Source organism: Talpa europaea (assembly GCF_964194135.1).
Source record: "Talpa europaea genome assembly, chromosome: 8".
Lineage (NCBI taxonomy): Eukaryota > Metazoa > Chordata > Mammalia > Eulipotyphla > Talpidae > Talpa > Talpa europaea.
The window spans coordinates 45,859,928-45,880,733 of record NC_140075.1 but is presented as its reverse complement, the minus strand read 5'-3'; the positions used below and the strand labels follow the sequence as shown (position 1 = coordinate 45,880,733).

Genomic DNA, 20,806 nt, shown 5'->3' with positions numbered 1-20,806 from the left:
TCTCCTGCCGCCTGCTGCTCCCCTCAGCAGTGTACTTCGTCAGTCTGCCTGCTCTGCTCTCCGCTCTGGCTCACCCTCCCGCGCTTCAAGACTGTACACAGTGCTTGTATGAATAAATAAATTAAAAAAAAAAAAAAAAGTGGAAAGCGGTCCCTCCACAGCCCTCACAATCCCACTCCAGCCCAAGAATCAGTTCTTAAATTGGGGAGGAGCGAGAGGAAACCCCGCCTCCCCGGCCTACAGGAAGCGGCCGGGGAAGACTGCCTGCGCGCATGCGCGCGCCCCTGAGCTCCTGGGGGAGGGGGCGGGACCGGGGGAAGGGGTGTGGCTCGGCTTCCTGTTGGGCCGCCCGGATCACGTGATGAGGAAGGAGGCGGAGGCAGCGCGGCTCGTTGGGGCGGGGGAAGCGCTAAGCCTGGGAAGCTGAGCCGCACGAGCGAGGGGGGGCAGGTCCTGTTTTGAAGGAGCAGGGAACCTTACCGGCCCTCGAAGTGAAGCGAGAGGGAGGCGCTTCGCCGTTTCTCCTGCCGGGGGAGGTCCGGCTCCCCGCGAAGACTCCGGACCTTGCGCCCCTTCGGCTCGATGTGCTGCTGTTAACCCCCGAGCGGGCGGCGTCGGCGGAAGATGGTGCTGCCGCGAGTGTTAATTCTGCTCCTCTCCTGGGCGGCGGGGCTGGGAGGTGAGGCACGACCCCGAGCGCCGGAGGCGCCGTGATCCCGGCGGACCGCGCGGCGGCAGCGGCGCCCGGGCCGAGGGAGCCCAGTTCCTGCGCGCGGCGGGCGCGGCGGCTCCTCAGCCGGCCGGCGGCGCTACAGCGCTGGCTGCCATTGTCCGAGGCGGGCCGAGGCGGCTCGGGGCCCCCGGCTTGGCCTTGCCCCCCCCGCGGCTCCCCGGCGGCTGGGGAGGAGGCGGTCGCCCCCCGAGAGGCGAAGTCGGGGGCGCCGGGCGGCAGCCGGGGCGCCCAGGCCGGCGGCCGCATCCTCGCCGGGCAGGGCCGGGCTGTGCTCTTCTCCACACGCCCTCAGCCTGCTGCCCCTGCCCGGCGGCGGAACGGGGGTGCGCGCGGAGGTGAGCCGCCGCGCAGGCTCGTGGGAAGTTGGGGTGCCTGCGGGGGGCTGCCGGGGTGCTCTGGACTCGCGCGGTCCCGGCCCGCCGCGGTCAGCGGAGGAGCAGCGTGGCGGGGGCTCGCGGCGTCCCGGGGCTCGCAGCCCCGCGGCTTTGTCCACCTCCCGAGGCTTTTCAGGAGGGTGTGTTTATATTCCGGGGACGCTTTCTGGTGCCCTGGGCAAAGGGCTTTCGGGGTGTTCTTTGGTTTGTGGGGGACTGGGTCTCTTGGAGGGAAGGTCCCGAGGTGACCCCGATGGAAGAGTTGCTTGGTGGACTTTTATGCTCTAGCCACAAAGTATGGGACTCCCCCCAGCCGCCCCCATCGAAGTTAAATTTACTGGAAGCTTATATGAATTCTTGGTTATTCAAAACCGAATTCTTGGTTTTTCGAAACGCGAATTGGAAGACGAATTTTATTTTCACTATGTGCTAGGACTGGCTGCATTGTTTTGTTATAAAGTCTCGATTTTAAAGTTTTGACTTTAAAAAGTATATACTTTGCCCCAAAGTATACTGAAAAGCTGCAGTGTTTTTGATAGCACTGGGGTTAAAAAAAAAAAAAAAAGCATCGGGTTGAAATTTTGACGGAATGCTTTGAATGAGTGTAGTTTCACTTGATGAAGTTGGAAAATACCCGATTAGTGGTTTTTTTCTGCTCGCTTTGACTTAGGACTGCAGAGCCAAGCATATTTTTGTCTTGCATTCAGTATACATTTGTAACTTTTTAACACATTTGTATTAACTTCCCAAATATGACTTTTGACAAATCACTTTCTTTCACTTTTTGTGATTACAGTCAGGAGTTAGAGACTGATTGCTCTAATGTGGTAAAAGGGAAGGCAGAGACGCATAAGGAACTTTAAACTACTGATGAGTAGTGTATAAAATATTCTTTGTTTTTAAAGAATGAAGGAGTAAGAATAAAAACTGGTATAATCTAATGGTAGAAGAAAAAGTGAACCAACAGTTAACTATCTTTTGTGGAGTAAGACAGGTTATAGAAAATTTCTAAATTCAGAGAACTCTGGAGTCATTTACAAAGTATCACTTTGCATTATTTTTTTCTCTTTTATTACTAAAAGAGTAATATTTTTATATTACTTTTGTTATTATCTTTTGTTGTTATTATCACTTTGCCGGGCCTCCCCTGGTTGCGCAGCAGTTGAGCGCTGGGCTTCGAAGCTGCCTGCAGTCTACGCAGCGCCAGTTCGATCCCCGGCCTCTGGTGAGGGTCCCACATGGCGCGAAAGGCCGCGCCCTCTGCTCCCCTCAGCAGTGTATTTCGTCAGTCTGCCTGTTCTGTTCCCTGCTCTGGCTCTGGTGAATTCTCTCACCCTCCCGTGCTTCTGACTGTACCCAGTGCTTGCATGCATGCATAAATAAATAGATCTTTAAAAAAAAAAAAAGTATCACTTTGCATTAAACATTACCTAAAAGTCTTTTTGATGTTGGTTTTACACAGAACTTAAAAGACACAAAAAGCTTCCATTTAAAATTAACACCAATATTGTAATTTTTGGGTACATGGAGATATAAGTAACTTTATTGTAATGTATGCTATTTTCTTCTACTTTTTTTGATCTGTTTATGGTCAAGTTTGTAAGAAGTTTGTGTGATGATTTGTGGAATAGAATACATTCACATTGAATATTTGTTTTAGCGCATGACATAGAAGACAGTGAAAATATGGGTTTAACTTAGATGCAGAAATCATTTTTAAGTACTTTTGCTTCCTCCCCTTTGCAATTTGTCAATCACTGTTTTCTATTAGTTTTTCTTGTTCTTCATCTGAAAGGTGTGAAGTGCTTAGAATAAAAAAAATTAAACATTGCTTATGCTGTCCATTTCTACCTTATATTGTATTTGTAGGAAGATACCATAGCTTTTTTAGAGTTCAGCAAGTGCGTATGTAAATATGTACTCACATACATACATTAAAATGCTTTTCTTCATAATTTATAACTATATTAGAAATCGATGAACTGTTTTGATTAAATGTAGCCCAGAGAATTATGTATGTCAGTACTATTTTTTAATACAAGTATGTTGGAGAGTTAATATCTTCTGTTCTCTTTAAATTAGTTCATGTGTTTGAAAGTCCAAAAGATATTTTAGCTATGGCAGTCAATTCAGTCCCATCATATCTTGGTTTGGTGAAACCATGCTAAAGGAACTTTTGAGTGTGCCATGTTTTTTATATTAAAAAGTCTAGTGTAAATGCTTTGTTTAGAACCTTGCATTCTATAGAAATACTTTTTTCTGGAACTTTGGCTCAAAGTGATAAAATATTAAATCTTAAACTGTTTCTTTCACTGCTACTGGCAAATAAGGGTCTATGAAGTTAATAAAAGAGACAGACTTTTTGTCTTAATAAACTCTGAATTTCATCTTTTTAACTTGAGATTTAGAATCCACTTAGCTCTTTCATCTTCAGAAGACCCATTTTAGGCCATCCCCTACATTAACAGTATCTTTTGTGTGTATATATGAGGCCGCTCTGAGTAGCAGGAATTGAAGGCAATAGGCATGACAGATAACTCTGTTTTATGATGTTCTTTAATGTTTATAACTTGTTTAAGTTCTTCAGTGGTGTTATTATCTTATTATTTTAGACTTTGAAGTTGTATGGTTGACTGAGGAAGGGTAGGGCCACTTTTATGATGTCTGTTGTATAGCTGATAATTTTGTTAGGAGTTTCACTTTTTATTTTATTGTTTTTTAAAGATTTTATTTATTTATGCATGCAAGAACTGGGGTATAGGCCAGAGGTGTAGGGGGTGAAAGGATTCACCAGAGACAGGGTGGGGAGCAGAACAGGTGGATTGACTGAAATACATTGCTGAGGGGAGCAGCAGGCGAGTCAGGAGAGATCTGCTGCGCCATGTGGGTTGCTCCCTGGCCAGTTGGGGGAGCGATCGAACTAGTGCTGCAGAGGCTGTGGACAGCTTCATAGGTTGTGTCTTAACCCCTTGCGCCACCAGGGAGGCCCTATTTTATTAATTTTAAAATATTTTATTTATTTATGCATACAAGAGCTGGAGTGAAGGCCAGAGGTGGGGGAGATTGGTGGGGGGGGTGAGAGGATTCACCAGCGATAGAGTGGGGAGCAGAACAGGTGGATCTACTGAAATACACTGCTGAGGGGAGCAGTGGGCGAGACTGGAGAGGTCTGCTGTGCCATGTGGGTCAGCTCTCTGGCTGGGGATTGAACTCATGTTGCAGTGGCTGGTGATAGTTTGATAGTGCTGTGTCTTTAACCCCTACGCTACCAGGGAGGCCTTGGAATGGCATATCTTAAAATGTAGTCTGTGTGGCACTAAAAATTAGGTTTGTGTGTGTGCGCAGAGATTTGGGGGCAGGGCAAGGGCAGTCATTGGTCAAGCTGCTAACATGGTTTCAATGAGAGACTTATGAAACAGTGGGGGAGACAAATCAGAGATGTGGAAGACTGTGGATAGAGAAACATCAGAATTTCATATTTGAGTCCCAAGTCACTCCAAATAATAGGAAATTATTTGCATCTGGTCTGTTTTCATATGGCAACTTTATGTGATAAGTTTGGGTCAAGAGTCTCAGGTTATGTTTTTTTATCCCCCAGGGGGGAATTGATTAGTTTATGATTGTTAATGATTCTTCCAAGCAATTCTGAAAAGTCTGCATGTTCTGAATAAGAATCTAGTAGTGTTAATTCTAACTTTTAGCTGTCATTTTTTTCACCTAGGCATAGGAAGAGTACATGGGAAAACTCATGATCCTACCAGTTAGATTAGATTCCTGTGAGGGCAGTAACATAGTGTGAAGGTTTTTCCTAGGATGGGGCAGTCCTATCCTGGGTAGATTGCAGGAAAATTGCAGTACTGAGAACAGTTCTCAGGGAATGTGGTAGTGTTGATACTGGATACTGGATGAATGCAGAGGTTACTACAATTGATACTGGATAAATGCAGAGGTTACTACAATTTCAGCTAAACAATTGTACTGTGAAGACATGCTGTTTAGTTACCAGAGTTGGTTGTGAATCTGTGGCTGTTTGGAATGATGAGGCCATAATCTTGAGTGAGGAGAGAAATGAAAAATACTGAGCTTGTCTCTGTAGATAGAAATGCCAAGATTTAAAAATATATTTCCAATTATGCATTTCGGTTGCAGTTGAAATGAGGATTCACTAAATAAGAAGGAATGTGAACTGGGCCATGATAACCAGGACTCTCACAATTCATATTCTAGGTTGTGCTGACTGTGAGGTAGAGTGTTGTGGATTATAGGTTGATGTCGATGTTAAAGAGCTGGGATGTGATACATTAGTAATAAATTCTATGCTTGATGAATTGGGTGACTGAGTCCTGGATTAGGGTAGTGGTTGTAGAAATAAATAAGAATAGGATGAGAAATGACGTGGGAAAAACTGGTAAAATTTGGCAGATGTTTAATGGGCAGCTAGCAAAGTTTATTGAGTGTCCACTCTTGCATTTAGATCTTAGAAGCTATTGCAGTGGAAAATGTGTGGTTTTATAAAACTTTGAGAACCTCAGATTTTGAAATTGAAAATGTCTTAAGATTTTTAATCTAGAGAGGTGTGTGTCTCAGTTTGGAATTTTATCCTACTTGCTAGTTCTTTCATTTGGGATTGGTTAACATTTTGCAAAGATCTTCAGTAATATATGACTAGTCATTTGGGAAGCATTGCTCTAGGTAATTGGGAGATGGAAGTTTGATGAATTTGAAGTAGAGGGGGAGAAGTTAAATTTAGAGATATACTAACAAGTATATTTTTACTTTACAAGTATATTTTTACTCTAAGTTGAAATCAGGCTTAGCTCTTCTGTTTAAGAGTATGCTTGATACTCTTCATTATGAATGAATTGTAAACTTTGTATTTCAGAAACAAATTGGAGAAAAGAATCATCTTTGCATTTAAAGCAATTGAGCTTATATGATTTGGGGAGCAGATTTCCCTTTATCCATCTTTAGCATGACGGCAAGGGAGACATTCATACATGTATTTGAACTTTGGATTTAGCTTTGAAAAGAATATGGATAGAACCTATACTTATGAGTTGAGGGGGATATTAATTTGTTATCTCATTTCCTAAGAAATGAATGGGAGAGTCTGTAAAAATACCAAAGAGACTGTAAACTGCTATGCAGATCTTATTAGATGTTGTTTCCGGGCCTACTTGCATTTGGAATCTATTAGTCACAAAATATAGATGGATAAAATATATTTTTACTAGCCGAACCACTAGAATATCATTATTAAATATTAGAAAATAGAATTTAAGGAAATTCATAACTTATTCTCCAACAGTTTTTCACTTTTATATACTATTAAGTCTTTAGAAATGTCTGTATTATAAATTTCCATCATATTATTTATGTAGCTTTGTGCCCTTTAAAAGATTGACACATAATTAAAATGTATAGGTAAAGCAGACACAGAACTGTTTGTAAGTAATCTAGATATATTTTATAATTAGTGTAGAAGCAACTGGAGGAATGCTACTGGCATCTAGTGGGTAAAAAGGCCTTCATTGCACTGGACAAACCCCCCTCCACAAAGCACTATCTGGCTGAAATGTCAGTAGTACTTAGATTGAGAAACTGCTCTAGAGTAATTTTGAGTCTTCTCACATTTTTTTAGTGATTGTTTCTGGCATCTTACTGTCTTAATTACCCAAGTTCATTCTTTGTGTTCCACCTAAAGTTCCGAAATTCCTATCCTGGTCAAGTCTTCCTCCCCCATGGCTCTGTGCACTGCAGTTTTGAAAAACTGTTTCCATGTATGTCCTGGATATTCCATTCTTTTCTTGATCTTTCGGCTGTGATCGGGACGAGTCAGATTTTGTTAATTTTTAGTAGTGAAATGAATGAATGAATGACTGGTAGTCCATGAGGATTATTTAAAAACCAAACCATACCAGTTGCTTGTTAACCCAGAAGAGCCATGGATTAGTAGGATTTTAGTTTCTGTGGGAAAAGGTATTTTGAAGGAATCTGTCTCTTACTCTGTCAATCTAACTTCAGGATTAGTTCTGCTCAACTTCAACATTCTTCAAAAATTTAACTCATTAAGTCTCAAAAAGCTTCAAGTCTTTTAAATAGACCCCCCACTCCCCATTATTAACATCATTAACATTCTTAGCAGAGATGTTTTATTTGCACCTTCAAATTTCCTGGAAGGAGGCAGAGGCAGATGGTTTGGGGTGATGTGGAAGAAGGTTCAGGTAACAAGAGTGGGTTTAGGATGAAATGCAGGGGCATAGCTGGAGCCATTTTGTATGTGTGTGTGAGTATTACTTAGGTTGAAAGCCACAGTCCCCTATATGTGTTACTGTCTCTACTTGTGTCTGTACTTTTTGAACTGGTATTAAGACATTTCCAGTCAGCGTAGAAATGAAATTACGTATGTTTCCCTTTTTTTTTTTTTTAAAAGATTTATTTATTTATGCATACAAGAGCTGGGGTACAGGTCAGAGATGCAGGGTGGGGGGGTAAGAGGATCCACCAGAGACAGAGTGGGGAACAGAACAGGCAGACTGACTGAAATACACTGCTGAGGGGAGCAGCGGGCAAAACAGGAGAGGTCTGCTGTGCCATGTGGGTTGCTCACTGGCTGGCCAGGGATCGAACTCATGCTGCAGAGGCTGCGCTAGAAAATGTCTCTCTCCCTTTTTCTCTCTCCATCCACCTCCTCTTCCTAAAGTCACTAATCCCATTGTGAGGACCCCACCCGCATGACCCCATCCAATTCTACTTACCTCCCAGAGACCCCATTTCCACATACCATCACATTGAGGGTTAGGATGTCATCATTTGCATGGGGCAGGGGAACCCCACAAAAATTCAGTCCATAGCAAATGCGCAGGAACAAGAGGAAAAATATTATAAGATTCCTGTCATTCAGCAGCACAGAGCCACCAAACATTCGCTGGATATAAGAAAATAATTGTTGGGCCTCCCTGGTGGCGCAAGGAGTTAAGTCTCAGCACTATGAAGCTATGGGTAGTCAAGATCCCTGGCAGGGAAGTGACCCACATGGTGCAGCAGACCTCTCCTGTCTCCCACTGCTCTCCTCAGCAGTGCTTTCCAGTAGATCTGCCTGTTCTGTTCCTCACTCTCTCTGGTGAATCTTCTCAACGCTGCACCTCTGGCCTGCACCCCAGCTCTTGTATGCATAAATAAATAAATATTAAAAAAAATGCTACCTTATCCATGGAATATGGAAAATAATCATAATGGCTAGCATTTATTGGATACTTATTATATACTAGCACTGTTTTTAAGCCATTGTGGATGGGGGAACAGGATCAGGGAGAGTAATATCCAATTTCAGAAAAGTCTATTAGCTGGGGAGGCCAGGGTTTGAATATAGTCAGTCTGGCTCTAGAGTTCATGCTCTTAAACACTATATTGTCTAGTACGAGAAACATACCCCATAGTTTAAAATGTATGGTGGGGTTGGTTGTTAAATTTGCCTTTGTATATAAATCAGGTCATTTTACCACCAGAGTATTATTTAAGTTTTTTGTATTTATAGTATTTGAACCATTTGAGTTTTGGTCAGTCAAGTTTTTTCAGAAGGTGCTTTTTTTAAACTTTAGAAAATGTTTATAATTAAGGGTGGGGGAAGCACCTTGTAGAACGTTTGTGCACAGTACCAGTACAGTTTTGTCATAGATAAATTTATATGTATATTAATTTTTTAAAGCATTTGAGGATACGTGGAATCTGAGTGGTGAGATATATATAGATGGTTGTGTTTCAACAATAATCACTTTTGTAATCAGGAAAAAAATGTTTTTTTTTTTCTTTTTTAGGGCAGATTATCTTTAGTAAATACCAGTATCCCAATGACTTTGAAAGAAGTTGCAGGAAATAAAAATTAAATTATAAAAAGGAGAGATCTCCTAAATTCTCCAGGGTCAAAGAAACCAAATTGGTCCTTTTCTATCTCTTAGAATTGATTGCACATGGATGACATTTTTGTATTTATTTCCCCCCAGTTTTTTTAATATTGAAAATTAGTTGTCTGTTTTCTTCATCTTATAGGTCCAGTCCACTTATTCCTCTACGAATTTTACATAGGCATTTTACATAGGCATTTTACATAGGCATTTGCTTGACACACTGTATTTATTTTTTCCTAATGTTTTACCTTAAAAGTTTTTGCTTCTAGGGGCCTCCCCGGTGGCGCAGCGGTTGAGCGCTGGGTTGCAAGGCTGCCGGCGACCGCTGCGGCGCCGGTTCGATCCCCGGCTGCTCCCCGGCCACCGGAGGAGGGTCCCACATGGCGTGCAGACCTCTCCTGCCGCCCGCTGCTCCCCTCAGCAGTGCACTTCCGTCCTTCTGCCTGCTCTGCTCCCCGCTCTGGCTCTGGTGAATTCTCTCACCCTCCCGCGCTTCTGACTGTACCCAGGGCATGTATAAACAAAACAAACAAACAAACAAACAAATACATAAATAAATAAACATGCCTCTATAAAAAAAAAAAGTTTTTGCTTCTAAAAGGTTGAAAGTATGTATATAGTGCAACTAACACTTGTATACTGTTCACCTACATTTATTAATGATTGTCTTTTGCCATATTTGCTTTATCTGGTATGTATACTTTTTTTCCTTAAACATTTGAGAGTAAGTTGTATCCCTAAATATTTCACTATGTATCTCTTAAGAGTAAGAGCATTGCCCTATGTAACCAAGGAGGTTTTTTTCTCTTAAGTGTGGGGATGTTCAGGTTTCCCATGGAGTGAGTTTGTAAATTCTAGGCAACATGTGAATTCATTTTGTTTTGTGAAGGCCAGAATCCTGGCAACTACAAGTAAGGACCAGAAAGTAAAATGCTATTGCTGTGCAATTATTTGTAGGTAAAACAAAGTAACAGTGGAGAAAAGAGATGTTGACAGAGTAACTACGCTACTACGTGGAGCTATTTTATGTATGGACAGTGCAATAATGTAATGGCCTAGAGGTTATCAGATCGCTATGACCTTTTAGGAAAAAGATGTTGTTAAGGATGAGCCTGGCTAAGAGGCTGTTAAAGTAGAGGAGAAAAAAAATCAATAATGACTCAAGTGGAAAGATATTTGGCACATAGATAAACTTATCTAGAAATTTTCCTCAGTGGAAGCTGTCATTTCCCAGTGATGTCAGATTACTAACATCTTAACTTTACTATAGGTTAAATGTCTTTTATTTTCCTCATTATCAGGTAACAAGTTTGTTTCTCCATTGAAGACATTAAGAATACCTTCAGTGAGTATTCTGTTCTTTATTAGAACAGATAGAAGGAGTTATAAGGTCTGTACTTTGGGCAGTTCATTTTGACCTCCATAGATGGTATATCTCAGAGTGACAAAAGGAACTCCAGGTCCAAATTAGAGAGGACCAGAATAATAGTTTGTTGCTGTTTTGTTTCTAACTCCTGAGTTTATAGGCTATATTTCCTTCTAAACAAATCTATTTCATCTAGTGAAGGATTTAAGTTAGAGGAAGAAAATCATTTATTATGGAGCACCAATCACATGTTAAATGGCAACAGACCTTTGGAAGAAGTAGTTTTGTGAATGCACTTACTAGTTGCTTGAAATAACCTCTAGTGTGGTGATGACCCCATATTTATATCTTTGATCCAGATCTTTCCCTGGAATTTCAGACTGCTGTGTCATAACTGCCTTTTTGACATTATCTGTTAGATGTCTAGTGGGGGCCTACCTGGTGGTGTAAGGGGTTAAGCCACAGTGCTATCACTGCCACACCCAGAGTTCCATTCCCTCCCAGCATTCCATTCTTGGCCAGAGTTCCATTCCTGGCCAGGGAGCCAACCCATGTAAGCCGCCGCAGACTCTCTTGTCTCGCCCGCTGCTCCCCATAGCAGTGTGTTTCAGTCAATCTGCCTGTTCAGGGGTGTTTTTCTATGTATAAATAAATAAATCCTAAAAAAACAAAAAATAGATGTCTAGTGGGCATCTCAAACTTAACATGTCCAAAACCAAACCTTTGATTCCTCTCATGCCTTTTCTCCTATAGTCTTTCCCATCTCAGTATGTAGGAGGTCTGTTGCTCAGACCAAGAACTTTTTGAGTTATCCTTCATTTCTCTCTCTTTCTCACACCCTGCATGCAGCCTACAAGCAAATCCTGGAGCGTTGGTGGTATAGTGGTTAGCATAGCTGACTTCCAAAAGCAAATCCTATCACTTCCTCTTTCAAAGAATACTATGTAGATTTTGACTATTTACTAGTTCCACTAATGATACCCTGATTGATACATACTAATATCCATCTCACTTTAATTACTATGAAATCTGCTAACTGTTCTCTATGCTTTTCTTGTCTCCTTTCAGTCTTTTCTTGATATGTTAGTCAGTGTGATCCTGTTCAGAAACAGGCCCAAACCATCCACTGCCAAATTGTATACCTTAGAAGGCTTAAAAAATGAGTTTTGGGCCTCTCCTGGTGGCGCAGCGGTTGAGCGCTGGGGTGTGAGACTGCCTGCAGAGATCCCCGGCCTGCTGGCGAGGATCCCACATGGTGCGCAGACCTCTCCTGCCGTGCCCGCTGCTCCCCTCAGCAGTGTATTTTGTTGGTCTGCCTATTCTGTTCCCCGCTTTGGCTCTGGTGAATTCTCTCACCCTCCCGCGCTTCTGACTGTACCCAGTGCTTGTATAAATAGATAAATAAATCTTAAAAAAAAAAAAAAATTCCAAGTTTCTAAGACTCTGGTAAAAAGTCTCTAAAAACTTCTAATTAGTCTTTTTACTTTAATTAACTTTAAAATGGATGAAACCATTTTTATATTACTGTATTGGTTTTTGCTTTTTTTTTTTTTGATTTATTTATTTATACAAGCACTGGGTACAGTCAGAAGCATGGGAGGGTGAGAGGATTCACCAGAGTCTGAGAGGGGAACAGAACAGACAGACTGACGAAATACACTGCTGAGGGGAGCAGCGGGCAGGGCAGGAGAGGTCTGTCGTGCCACATGGGACCCTCGCTGGCAGCTGGGTATTGAACCAGCGCTGCAGAGGCTGCGGGCAGCTTTGCAGCCCAGCGCTCAACCGCTGCACCACCAGGGGAGGCCCATTGAGTATTTTTTTTTTTTTAAGATTTACTCATGCATACAAGAGCTGGGGTACAGGCCAGATGTGCGGGAGCATGGGAGGAATTACCAGAGACAGAGTGGGGAACAGAACGGGCAGACTGACCAAAATACACTGCTGAGGGGAGCAGCGGGCGAGACAGCAGAGGTCTGCCGTGCCATGTGGGTATCTCCCTGGCCCGTGGGATCTAACCCATGCTGCAGAGGCTGCAGACAGCTTCACAGTGTTGGACTCAAGTGCCTGCACCACTAGAGAGGCCCTTATTGGGTATTTTTTTGTAGGAGAAGTATTCTTTAGTTTTTTGAAGTTTTAATTTTGGGGGTTACTTTTTGCTCTTCTGTATATGCATATGTTTGCTCTTCTGTATATGCATAAACATATATTTATATGCATAGGTTTTACCGTCTACCAAATCATTTTTATTATGCCCTGCTAATTGAAAAATTAAGCCGGTTAAATGAGTTAGGATTTCATATAAAAACTAAGTTTTCTAATCTATTGATGCTAAGTAGATCTCTGTTTCTCAACTGTGTGTCCCTATTTAAAAAAAAAAAGTTATTTTAAAGCACTTAGCTGTTCACTCACTGCCAAAATTGGACTAAAAAGGAAAATGTAGTGAGTCTTCATAGTTATCTGATTATACACAATAAAAATGTGAAACTTTGTTACTAAGATGAAACATTTAAAAACATTTTCATTTCAGGGTAAATTTAGAATTATGGAATATTAGAGATAGAAGGAAGTCTTGGGTAGGTCACTTAAATTGCTCTGTGCCTCATTTTAAGATTAATTATATTTCTTCCAGTATGGTTGTTATGAACAATAATTGAACTATTAATTTAGCTATAATTTGCTGCATTCTTACCTGTTATATACTATATACTAATCTAAATCTTTGTATATATTAGCTCATTAAATCCCCATAACAATATTATTAGGTACAAGTATTGCAGTTTACCAGTGGGGATGTTGAGTCACAGAGAGGTAACTTGTCCAAAATCACTCAGCTATTAAGTGGCAAAGCTGGGATTTTAACCCATGAAGTTTAGTTCTTATAAAGCTTGCTAGACTGTTGGATTGTAAAGTAAGATCTGTTGGCCATGGTCTTCCTTGACTATTGAAAAACTTAGTTGCAACAAAAATTTGAGAGTTATAACTTCAGAAAGTCATGTAAGATGAGAGCTGCATGGGTAATTGCAGAGACAAATATCTGAACTACACTTGTAGCATGAGTAGATTAAAAAAACTTATCTGATGAATAGATCTATAGTAATTTTATTTTTAATAACTTGCATTCCTGTTACAAATTCTGATATTTCTTGGATGAGTATCACAAGATCATATATTTTTTGGTGGTTGATTTATGTCTCTATCAGCAAGGTATAGGCTGCTTTCTTCATAAATACAAAGGGAGGAAATTTCCATGAAACATTGAGTAGAGTCATTCATTCTTACATCACACATTTAGAGAATATCTATTTTCACTCTGAGGTACGGAGGGTACATCAGTGAACAAAACAAAGTCCTTGTTCTCAGAAACTTGTGTTCTAGAGGAGGAGGGATATTTACCAATAAAAAACTGATATGAAGAAAAATAGAGCAGAATGTTGGAATGAGAATTACTGGCACATATGTTTTTATACAGCATATCAGGGAAAGCTTTTGAAGGAATCGCATGGATATCTAAATGTCCCTGCTTTGGAGCAAGATGTTCCAGGGAGAGGTACAATAGGGAGACTAATGTGGCTGTAACAGTGTAAGCGAAGAGTATTAGAAGATAAGATGAGAGAAATACAGGAGTGGGGGAAAGGGGTTATGCAACTTCTTGTGAAGATCACACGAAGCCTTGTTTATAACTCGTAGTTATGTTATAGGGCGGCCCCGATACAAAACGGGATGCCTGACTGTGGGTCCTCACCCGCACGCTTCAAAGGACTTATCAATGCTCTACTGCAGGCACACGCGAAAGGTTCATAAAAGGTTTATTTACAAGGGAAGGGGAAATGAGGAAATGTACAACTCAGGGAGAAAAGTGGGAGAAAAAGTTTTAAATGAGTCCTACCCGATCCACCGATCTGGAATCCCAAATGGCACTCTGAGAGCTGGCTGCAAGCCAGGAGCCATGAAGCCAGGAGGCGAGTGACAGTGAGCCCCCCCAAGTCCCACGTGTCTGGTTTTAAACCAAACCTGGCTGCTTGACTCCACCCTCAGGTCCCAGCCACCTTCCCTTTGGTGGTGACGGGATTTGTCTTTCCCAATGTCCTGATGGCTTTAGTCTGGAGTGGGGGTGGAGTCCACAAAGCCTATATGGGATTAGCACAGGACATCCTTTCCCCCTAACAGTTAGGACTGTGAGGCAGTTGGGAAATCTTCAGAAGGTTTTTAGCAGAGATGTTCCATGACTTGACTTGAACAACATTATACTTGCTGTGTGAAAAACCAGGGGAGGGGTGGGGAGTAAGAGGGTAAGCAAAAAGCCTGGACGGACCACGTTTGTATGGTTTTTGACTGTCTAGAACTTTTTTTTTTTTTTTTATTTTAACATTGGCTCTTTTTTTTTTTTTTATATATAGAGGCATGTTTTATTTATTTATTTGTTTGTTTGTTTGTTTTGTTTATACATGCACTGGGTACAGTCAGAAGCGCGGGAGGGTGAGAGAATTCACCAGAGCCAGAGCGGGGAGCAGAGCAGGCAGAAGGACCGAAGTACACTGCTGAGGGGAGCAGCGGGCGGCAGGAGAGGTCTGCGCGCCATGTGGGACCCTCCTCCGGTGACCGGGGAGCAGCTGGGGATCAAACCAGGCCGCAGAGGTCGCCGGCAGCTTCTCAACCCAGCGCTCAACCGCTGCGCCACCGGGGAGGCCCTGTCTAGAACTTTTTGAACTTTGCTGTTTTTGACACATTTTCATTGTTATGAATTCTGTCTCATTCAGATTCCCAGCCTTTCATTTGCAAATAGGACACAGGCTTGTAAAATAGTATTCTGAACTAGGCTCCTTTAATTAGAAGCATCACTAGAGATCTGGATTCTGAACTGAGCAGTTACGTTTGTTTGCCTAAGTTTTGTTAATAGTGTACATCTTTCAGAGTTTTGACACATTTTTACTAATAGTTGTAAGGTTGTGTTTCTGGTGCAGGCTGTGTTTCTGGAGAGACAGGGCAGTGTTGGTATTTTTCACATGTTTTTTTGGTATTTTTCATGTTTTTCACATGTTTTCACATGTTGTATTCCCCTGGCTTTTGGTGATATCTGGATAATCTTGAGGAAGATAAGACTGGTGAGGGTTTTAGTAGTATTGTCAAGTAATAGACTTATTTCAAGTGGCAGACTATTGTGTGAATTGAATAAAATCACAATAGATAATACCCTAATGTTTATGGAAAAGCCTATAGGTTCTAGGGTAAGTTTCCTATTGTATAGTGCTTGCATGCTGAGTCTCAAGGAACACAAAATCTAGGATTTCTGTGTGTTCAGTATTACTTTACCTGATTCATGGCTTCTCTTGGTTTAGGCATTGTATTTTAGAAGCAGTGATTTTTTTTTTTTTTTTTTCGGTGGGACCCTCGCCGGAGGCCAGGGAACGAACCGGGGAACAAACCAGCACTGCAAAGGCTGTGGGCAGCCTCGCAGCCCAGCGCTCAACTGCTGCACCACCAGGGGAGGCCCAAAAGCAGTGATATTTTTAGTACTAGGGCATATATAGATTATAGATTGAATTTGGGAGAATCTAGCAAGTAACAAGGATTAGGAATAGAGTAGCTGATTAGGAATTGGGGTAGACAGAGAAGCTTGGGCTAGGGAATCTGGACAATCTGTAATCAATATAAAGGTGAATAGGTCAGAGACCCAGCTCTGTTGAGATAGAGTTGAGGAGATGGGAGAATTTTTATTTTTTAACTGCTCCAGTGATATTTGGATATAGAACTGCATTCTGTCCCTACATTTTGAGCTTTTGACTGGTTGCTAAACTATAGGAACAAATCTCAGTTGAGTAGGTCCATACTCTGCATGTGGGAACAGGCAATTTTGTGGTGTCTGACTGAGGTAAGTAGTGCAAGGGTCGGAGATTGGCATGGATTCCTGTGGAGTAAACTGTGCTAGTTCAATCACTAACTGTGGAAATCAAGGGTATACATATATATTTTTTGGTCTATAAAAAATACATTCTTTTTTAGTATTTTATTACATGTTTTTCCACGTCTTTGAGATAAATGTCAGTTTAGTTTTTTAAAGGTTCTTGCCATGTACTGTAGATTGGTAAGTTTTTCTTTTTAGGTTTTTGTAGTTACATCAGAAATATGAATGGTGACTTGCCTTGTTTCTGGTGATAATGCTAGAAACATTAAAGATAGTAATGCAGTCATAGAAACCAAAATTATCTCTTATTTGCTGCTTTCTACTTGCTTTGTAACCTTGAGGTTGTTACATAGCCCTTAAATCTTAAGTTTCTTTAAAAAGGGCTAGTAGGGCCTCCCTGGTGGCACAAGGGGTTAAGGCGCAACCTAGGAAGCTATTTGTAGCTACTGCAGCACGTTTGATCCCTGGCCAGGGAGCTACCCATATGGTGCAGCAGACCTCTCCTGACTCTCCTGCTGCTCCCCTCAGCAGTGTATTTCAGTCATTCCACCTGTTCTGTTCCCCACTCTGTCTCTGGTGAATCCTCTCACCCCCCCCTCCCGACGCCCCTGGCCTGTACCCCAGTTCTTGTATGCATAAATAAATAAATCTTTTAGAAAAAAAAGGGCTAATAGTTACCACTTTATAGCTTTGTTGGATGGATTAAATGAAAAAGTATAGAATGCTATAGAGTTTGACAGCAACTGCTCAATAAATTTTAGCTATCATAATAATTTATAGATATTGTTTCAACAAGCAGTAAGGGGTCTCCCTGGTGGTGCAGGGGTTAAAGACAGTGCTATCAAGCTATAGCAGCCACTGCAGCATGAGTTCAATTCCCTTGCCTGCTAGGGAGGTGACCCACATGGTGCAGCAGACTTCTTCCATCTTGCCCACTGCTCCCCTCAGCAGTGTATTTCAGTAGATCTGCCTGTTCTGCTCCCCACTCTCACGTTGGTGAATGCTCTCATTCCCCACACCTCTGGCTTATACCCCAGTCCATTTTTTTTTTTTTAAAGATTTATTTATTTATGCATACAAGAGCTGGGGTATAGGCCACCTCCCTGGCCAGGATTGAAGTCCCGCAGTAGCTTCATAGTGCTGATGCTTAACCCCTTGTGCCACTAGGGAGGTCCATACACCCCAGTTCTTGTATGCATAAATAAATAATATCTTAAAAAAATAAGATACTAGACTTCTAAAATAGGAATTGGAAGAAACAAACTTAGTGTAACATTAGGAATATATTATGATGAAAATATAAAGGTATTATTAAAGCCAAGAACAAAATAAAAATGTTCTCACTGTTATTCAGCAGGTTTTACTAGTCCTAGTTAGTATAGTAAGTTCTTAAAAATACTCTTATAAATAGATGAATAAAAGTTGTAAATATGGAAAGCAGAATTAACTAAGTAGCATTAAAGATAATTTCAGAATTTTGCATGCAGAATCAAGGCGTTCATAAATCCCCTGCAGAGGCACATGGATCTTAGGTTAGAAGATTCCTTGTAGAGGCCAAAAAAAATAAAGATGGGTTATAAGCAGTCAACACTAATGAAACTAAAATGACTTCCTACAGATTTGGCATCTATTTTGTAATGCTTTGCCTATTCAATTTTGCCATTATAGTATTAAAGTAATGATGGAAAAATACCATATTCCCATATATCTACCCCCTTGACTCAGCACTTGTCTTTAAAAAAATTTTTAACTTTTAAATTGTAATTTCCATGCAATAAAATTCAACAGTTAATTTTGAGAAATGTATGTATTTGTATTACCACTTACCATAATTATACTAAAACATTTATATCAAGCCATAATGTTCCTTTGTGCGCTTTAAAGTTTATTAAAAATACATTCTGATTTTCCTTTTGATTTCTTCTTTTATTCATTGGCTACTTATAAATATATTAAGTTCCTACTATGTGGGGCTATCTCCAAATATTTGTCACTGATTTTTTTGTACTACAGTCAGAAAACAATCTCACTTCAGCCTTTTAAAATTTATGGAAGCATGCTTCATGGCCTAGATTTAAGTAACATTTTGGTGACTATTCCATGTGTTCTTGAAAAGAATATTCTGTTGGGTGGAATGCTTTGCAGATGTTAATTGGGTCAGATATTTGGTTGTGTTTCTATATCCTTATTTTTGTCTGCTTGTTTAATGAGAACCATTAGGCTATCCAATCATAACTGTACATTTGTTTACTTATAGTTCTTATAGTTCTCTGAACTTTTACTTCAAGTACTTGAAGCTCTGTGATGTCAATACTATATTTAGGATTAGGTTAGGATTGTTATATCCTTTTATTTATAAAATGCCCTTTTTTGATGAAATTAAAAAATTTTCTCTATTGATTAAACTTTTTAATTTTCTTATATCATTGTTCATTTTTGTACAATATTTGATTTCTCCCCTCAAGTGTAGTCTCCGTAAATCTCCCACCACCACATCACCCATGAACTGTCATCTTGTATTCTTCCCTCCCTTGTTTTGACCCCTTTCTTTCCCTGCTGTATGCCTCAGAGCTATAATTCGCCTGCTGAAATGTCCTTCTTTATCCCTCACAATTTTTTTCTTGAAATTTACTTTGGCTGATATTACTATAGTCACTCCATCTTTTATTTTATTTTTTTTGAAGTTCAGATTTTTATTAATCAGTGTAAACCCCACCACTAATACACAAATATGGTTTCATACATTTAGATGGGAAATATTTCCTGATTAAAATTGAGTGGATGGCTTCTGGAAGATGTTCATTTTAAGTTGCTTTATACTGAAATATTTCATTTAGAAGTCTGGACTTTGTTTCTTCGGTTTGCTATAACCTACATTCACTGAGTAGAACTTATATTGATCATTGGTACCCAGTTTGTTGTAAAGTTCTGGGCTATTCTTTCTATCCCAACTGACATTCCAACTAACAAAGCTAGATGCATGACATACAGTTCTGCTCCTGTACCTCTGGTTCCAATACATACAAAGAGGCTAATCGAGTTCTAGGATGCTCCTTTGTTTCATTAAGGGAGAGAAATTTTGTCACACAGTTTCAGTATATTATTTTAACTTCAATGATTACATTGCTGAGATCACATTATAAATTCTGATATTTAAGCATTGCTAACACAGAAACAGATTTTATGTAGAAGATGATAATGAAGTGGACTTGATAATCTCTGGGTGTCCTTGGGTAGCACTTATAACTTTCCCAATTAAACCCCATGAATCTTTTTCTCTCTCAATTATAAAGATTCAGAAAATCATTACTTAGGTCCTTTGCCAGTAAAAATAAACATTATATTGCTTTTTAAAATTTGTGTAAGGAACTAAGAAAAGATGACTGTTTAATAACTCTCCCAGTAGTGTTTCATCAGTGCAAATAATTGAACATTTATCATATTATGCATCATTCACTAGAACAGCATTAATTGTTTTAAGTTATCAGAAGTAGCATAATACTTCATCTGAACTGTGTGATTTAAAAGTTGACTTTTTTAGGAATGGAAGAGTAACTTTGCAATACCAGGTTTGTGCTGTGATTGCTCAGTTCACTTTAATAGAAATTTTATATTTGATTTTTTAATGAAAGAAACTACCCCTAAATTCTCATGCTACAATTTCCCCATTCTTCTTGACATTTTTTTCTTATAAGGGATATTGTTTTAAATCCAAGTATAAACCTGAAAATATTTTAAGGAGTATGGGAAAATGCATTAGAATATTTGATTCCATTATTTAGTATTGATTTTTAAAAGTGCCATACTACCGGACGTTTTTTTGTCTGTCATACTTTGGCTTCACAGTATTTTCTTTGGTTGCAAAGATTGTTTTGAGTTCTTGTTTAGGACTCTGTTCCTATCATGTCTTGAGAGTAGTGCATTCAAAAGAGTATGGTGAAGTGACACAGTAATAGTTTAAATTAAATGTTTCTTTCATGGCAGCCTTTTAATGGTTTAAATGCATTTAAAAAAAAAGATTTATTTATTTATGCAAACAAGAACCGGAGTACAAGCCAGAGGTGTGTGTGTGTTGGGGTGGGGGGAGTGAGAGGATTTACCACAGATGGAGTAGGGAGCCCAACAGGCGGATCTACTGAAATACACTGCTAAGGGGAGCAGTGGGTGAGACAGGAGAGGTCTGCTGCTTCGTGTGGATCACCTCCCTGGCTGGGGGATCGAACTCGTGCTGCCTTGTCTGGGGATTGCTTCATCGTGCTGTGACTTAACCCCTTGCGCCATGAGGGAGGCCCTTAAATGCATTTTAAAATAGTCATTGATATTTCCATCTTTTTTTTTTTAATTCTTTTTTTAAAATATATTTCTTACATCATTTTTCATTTTTGCACAATGTATGCATTTTGATCTTGGTTCTATTCCCCACACAATTGCACCCCCCTTATTTTGACCTCAATCCTCCTCTCCTCCCCATCCCCGTAGTGTGTCTCTGGTTTATAGTTGCTTGTTGATTTTGATTTTTTCTTT

General features: G+C 40.4%; 1 protein-coding gene across 2 annotated transcripts in view; it reads left to right on the top strand.

Moving 5' to 3' along the window:
• Window positions 1-624: 624 nt before the first annotated feature.
• Window positions 625-20,806, top strand: part of ADAM10 (ADAM metallopeptidase domain 10) — a gene marked incomplete at both ends in the record, with an annotated part of 90,210 nt that continues 70,028 nt past the window's right edge. For both annotated transcript variants that reach the window (XM_084240835.1, XM_084240834.1), the window contains one exon: window positions 625-679. In XM_084240835.1, coding sequence (XP_084096961.1) covers window positions 625-679 — 55 coding nt within the window. The remainder of the gene's footprint in view (window positions 680-20,806) is intronic.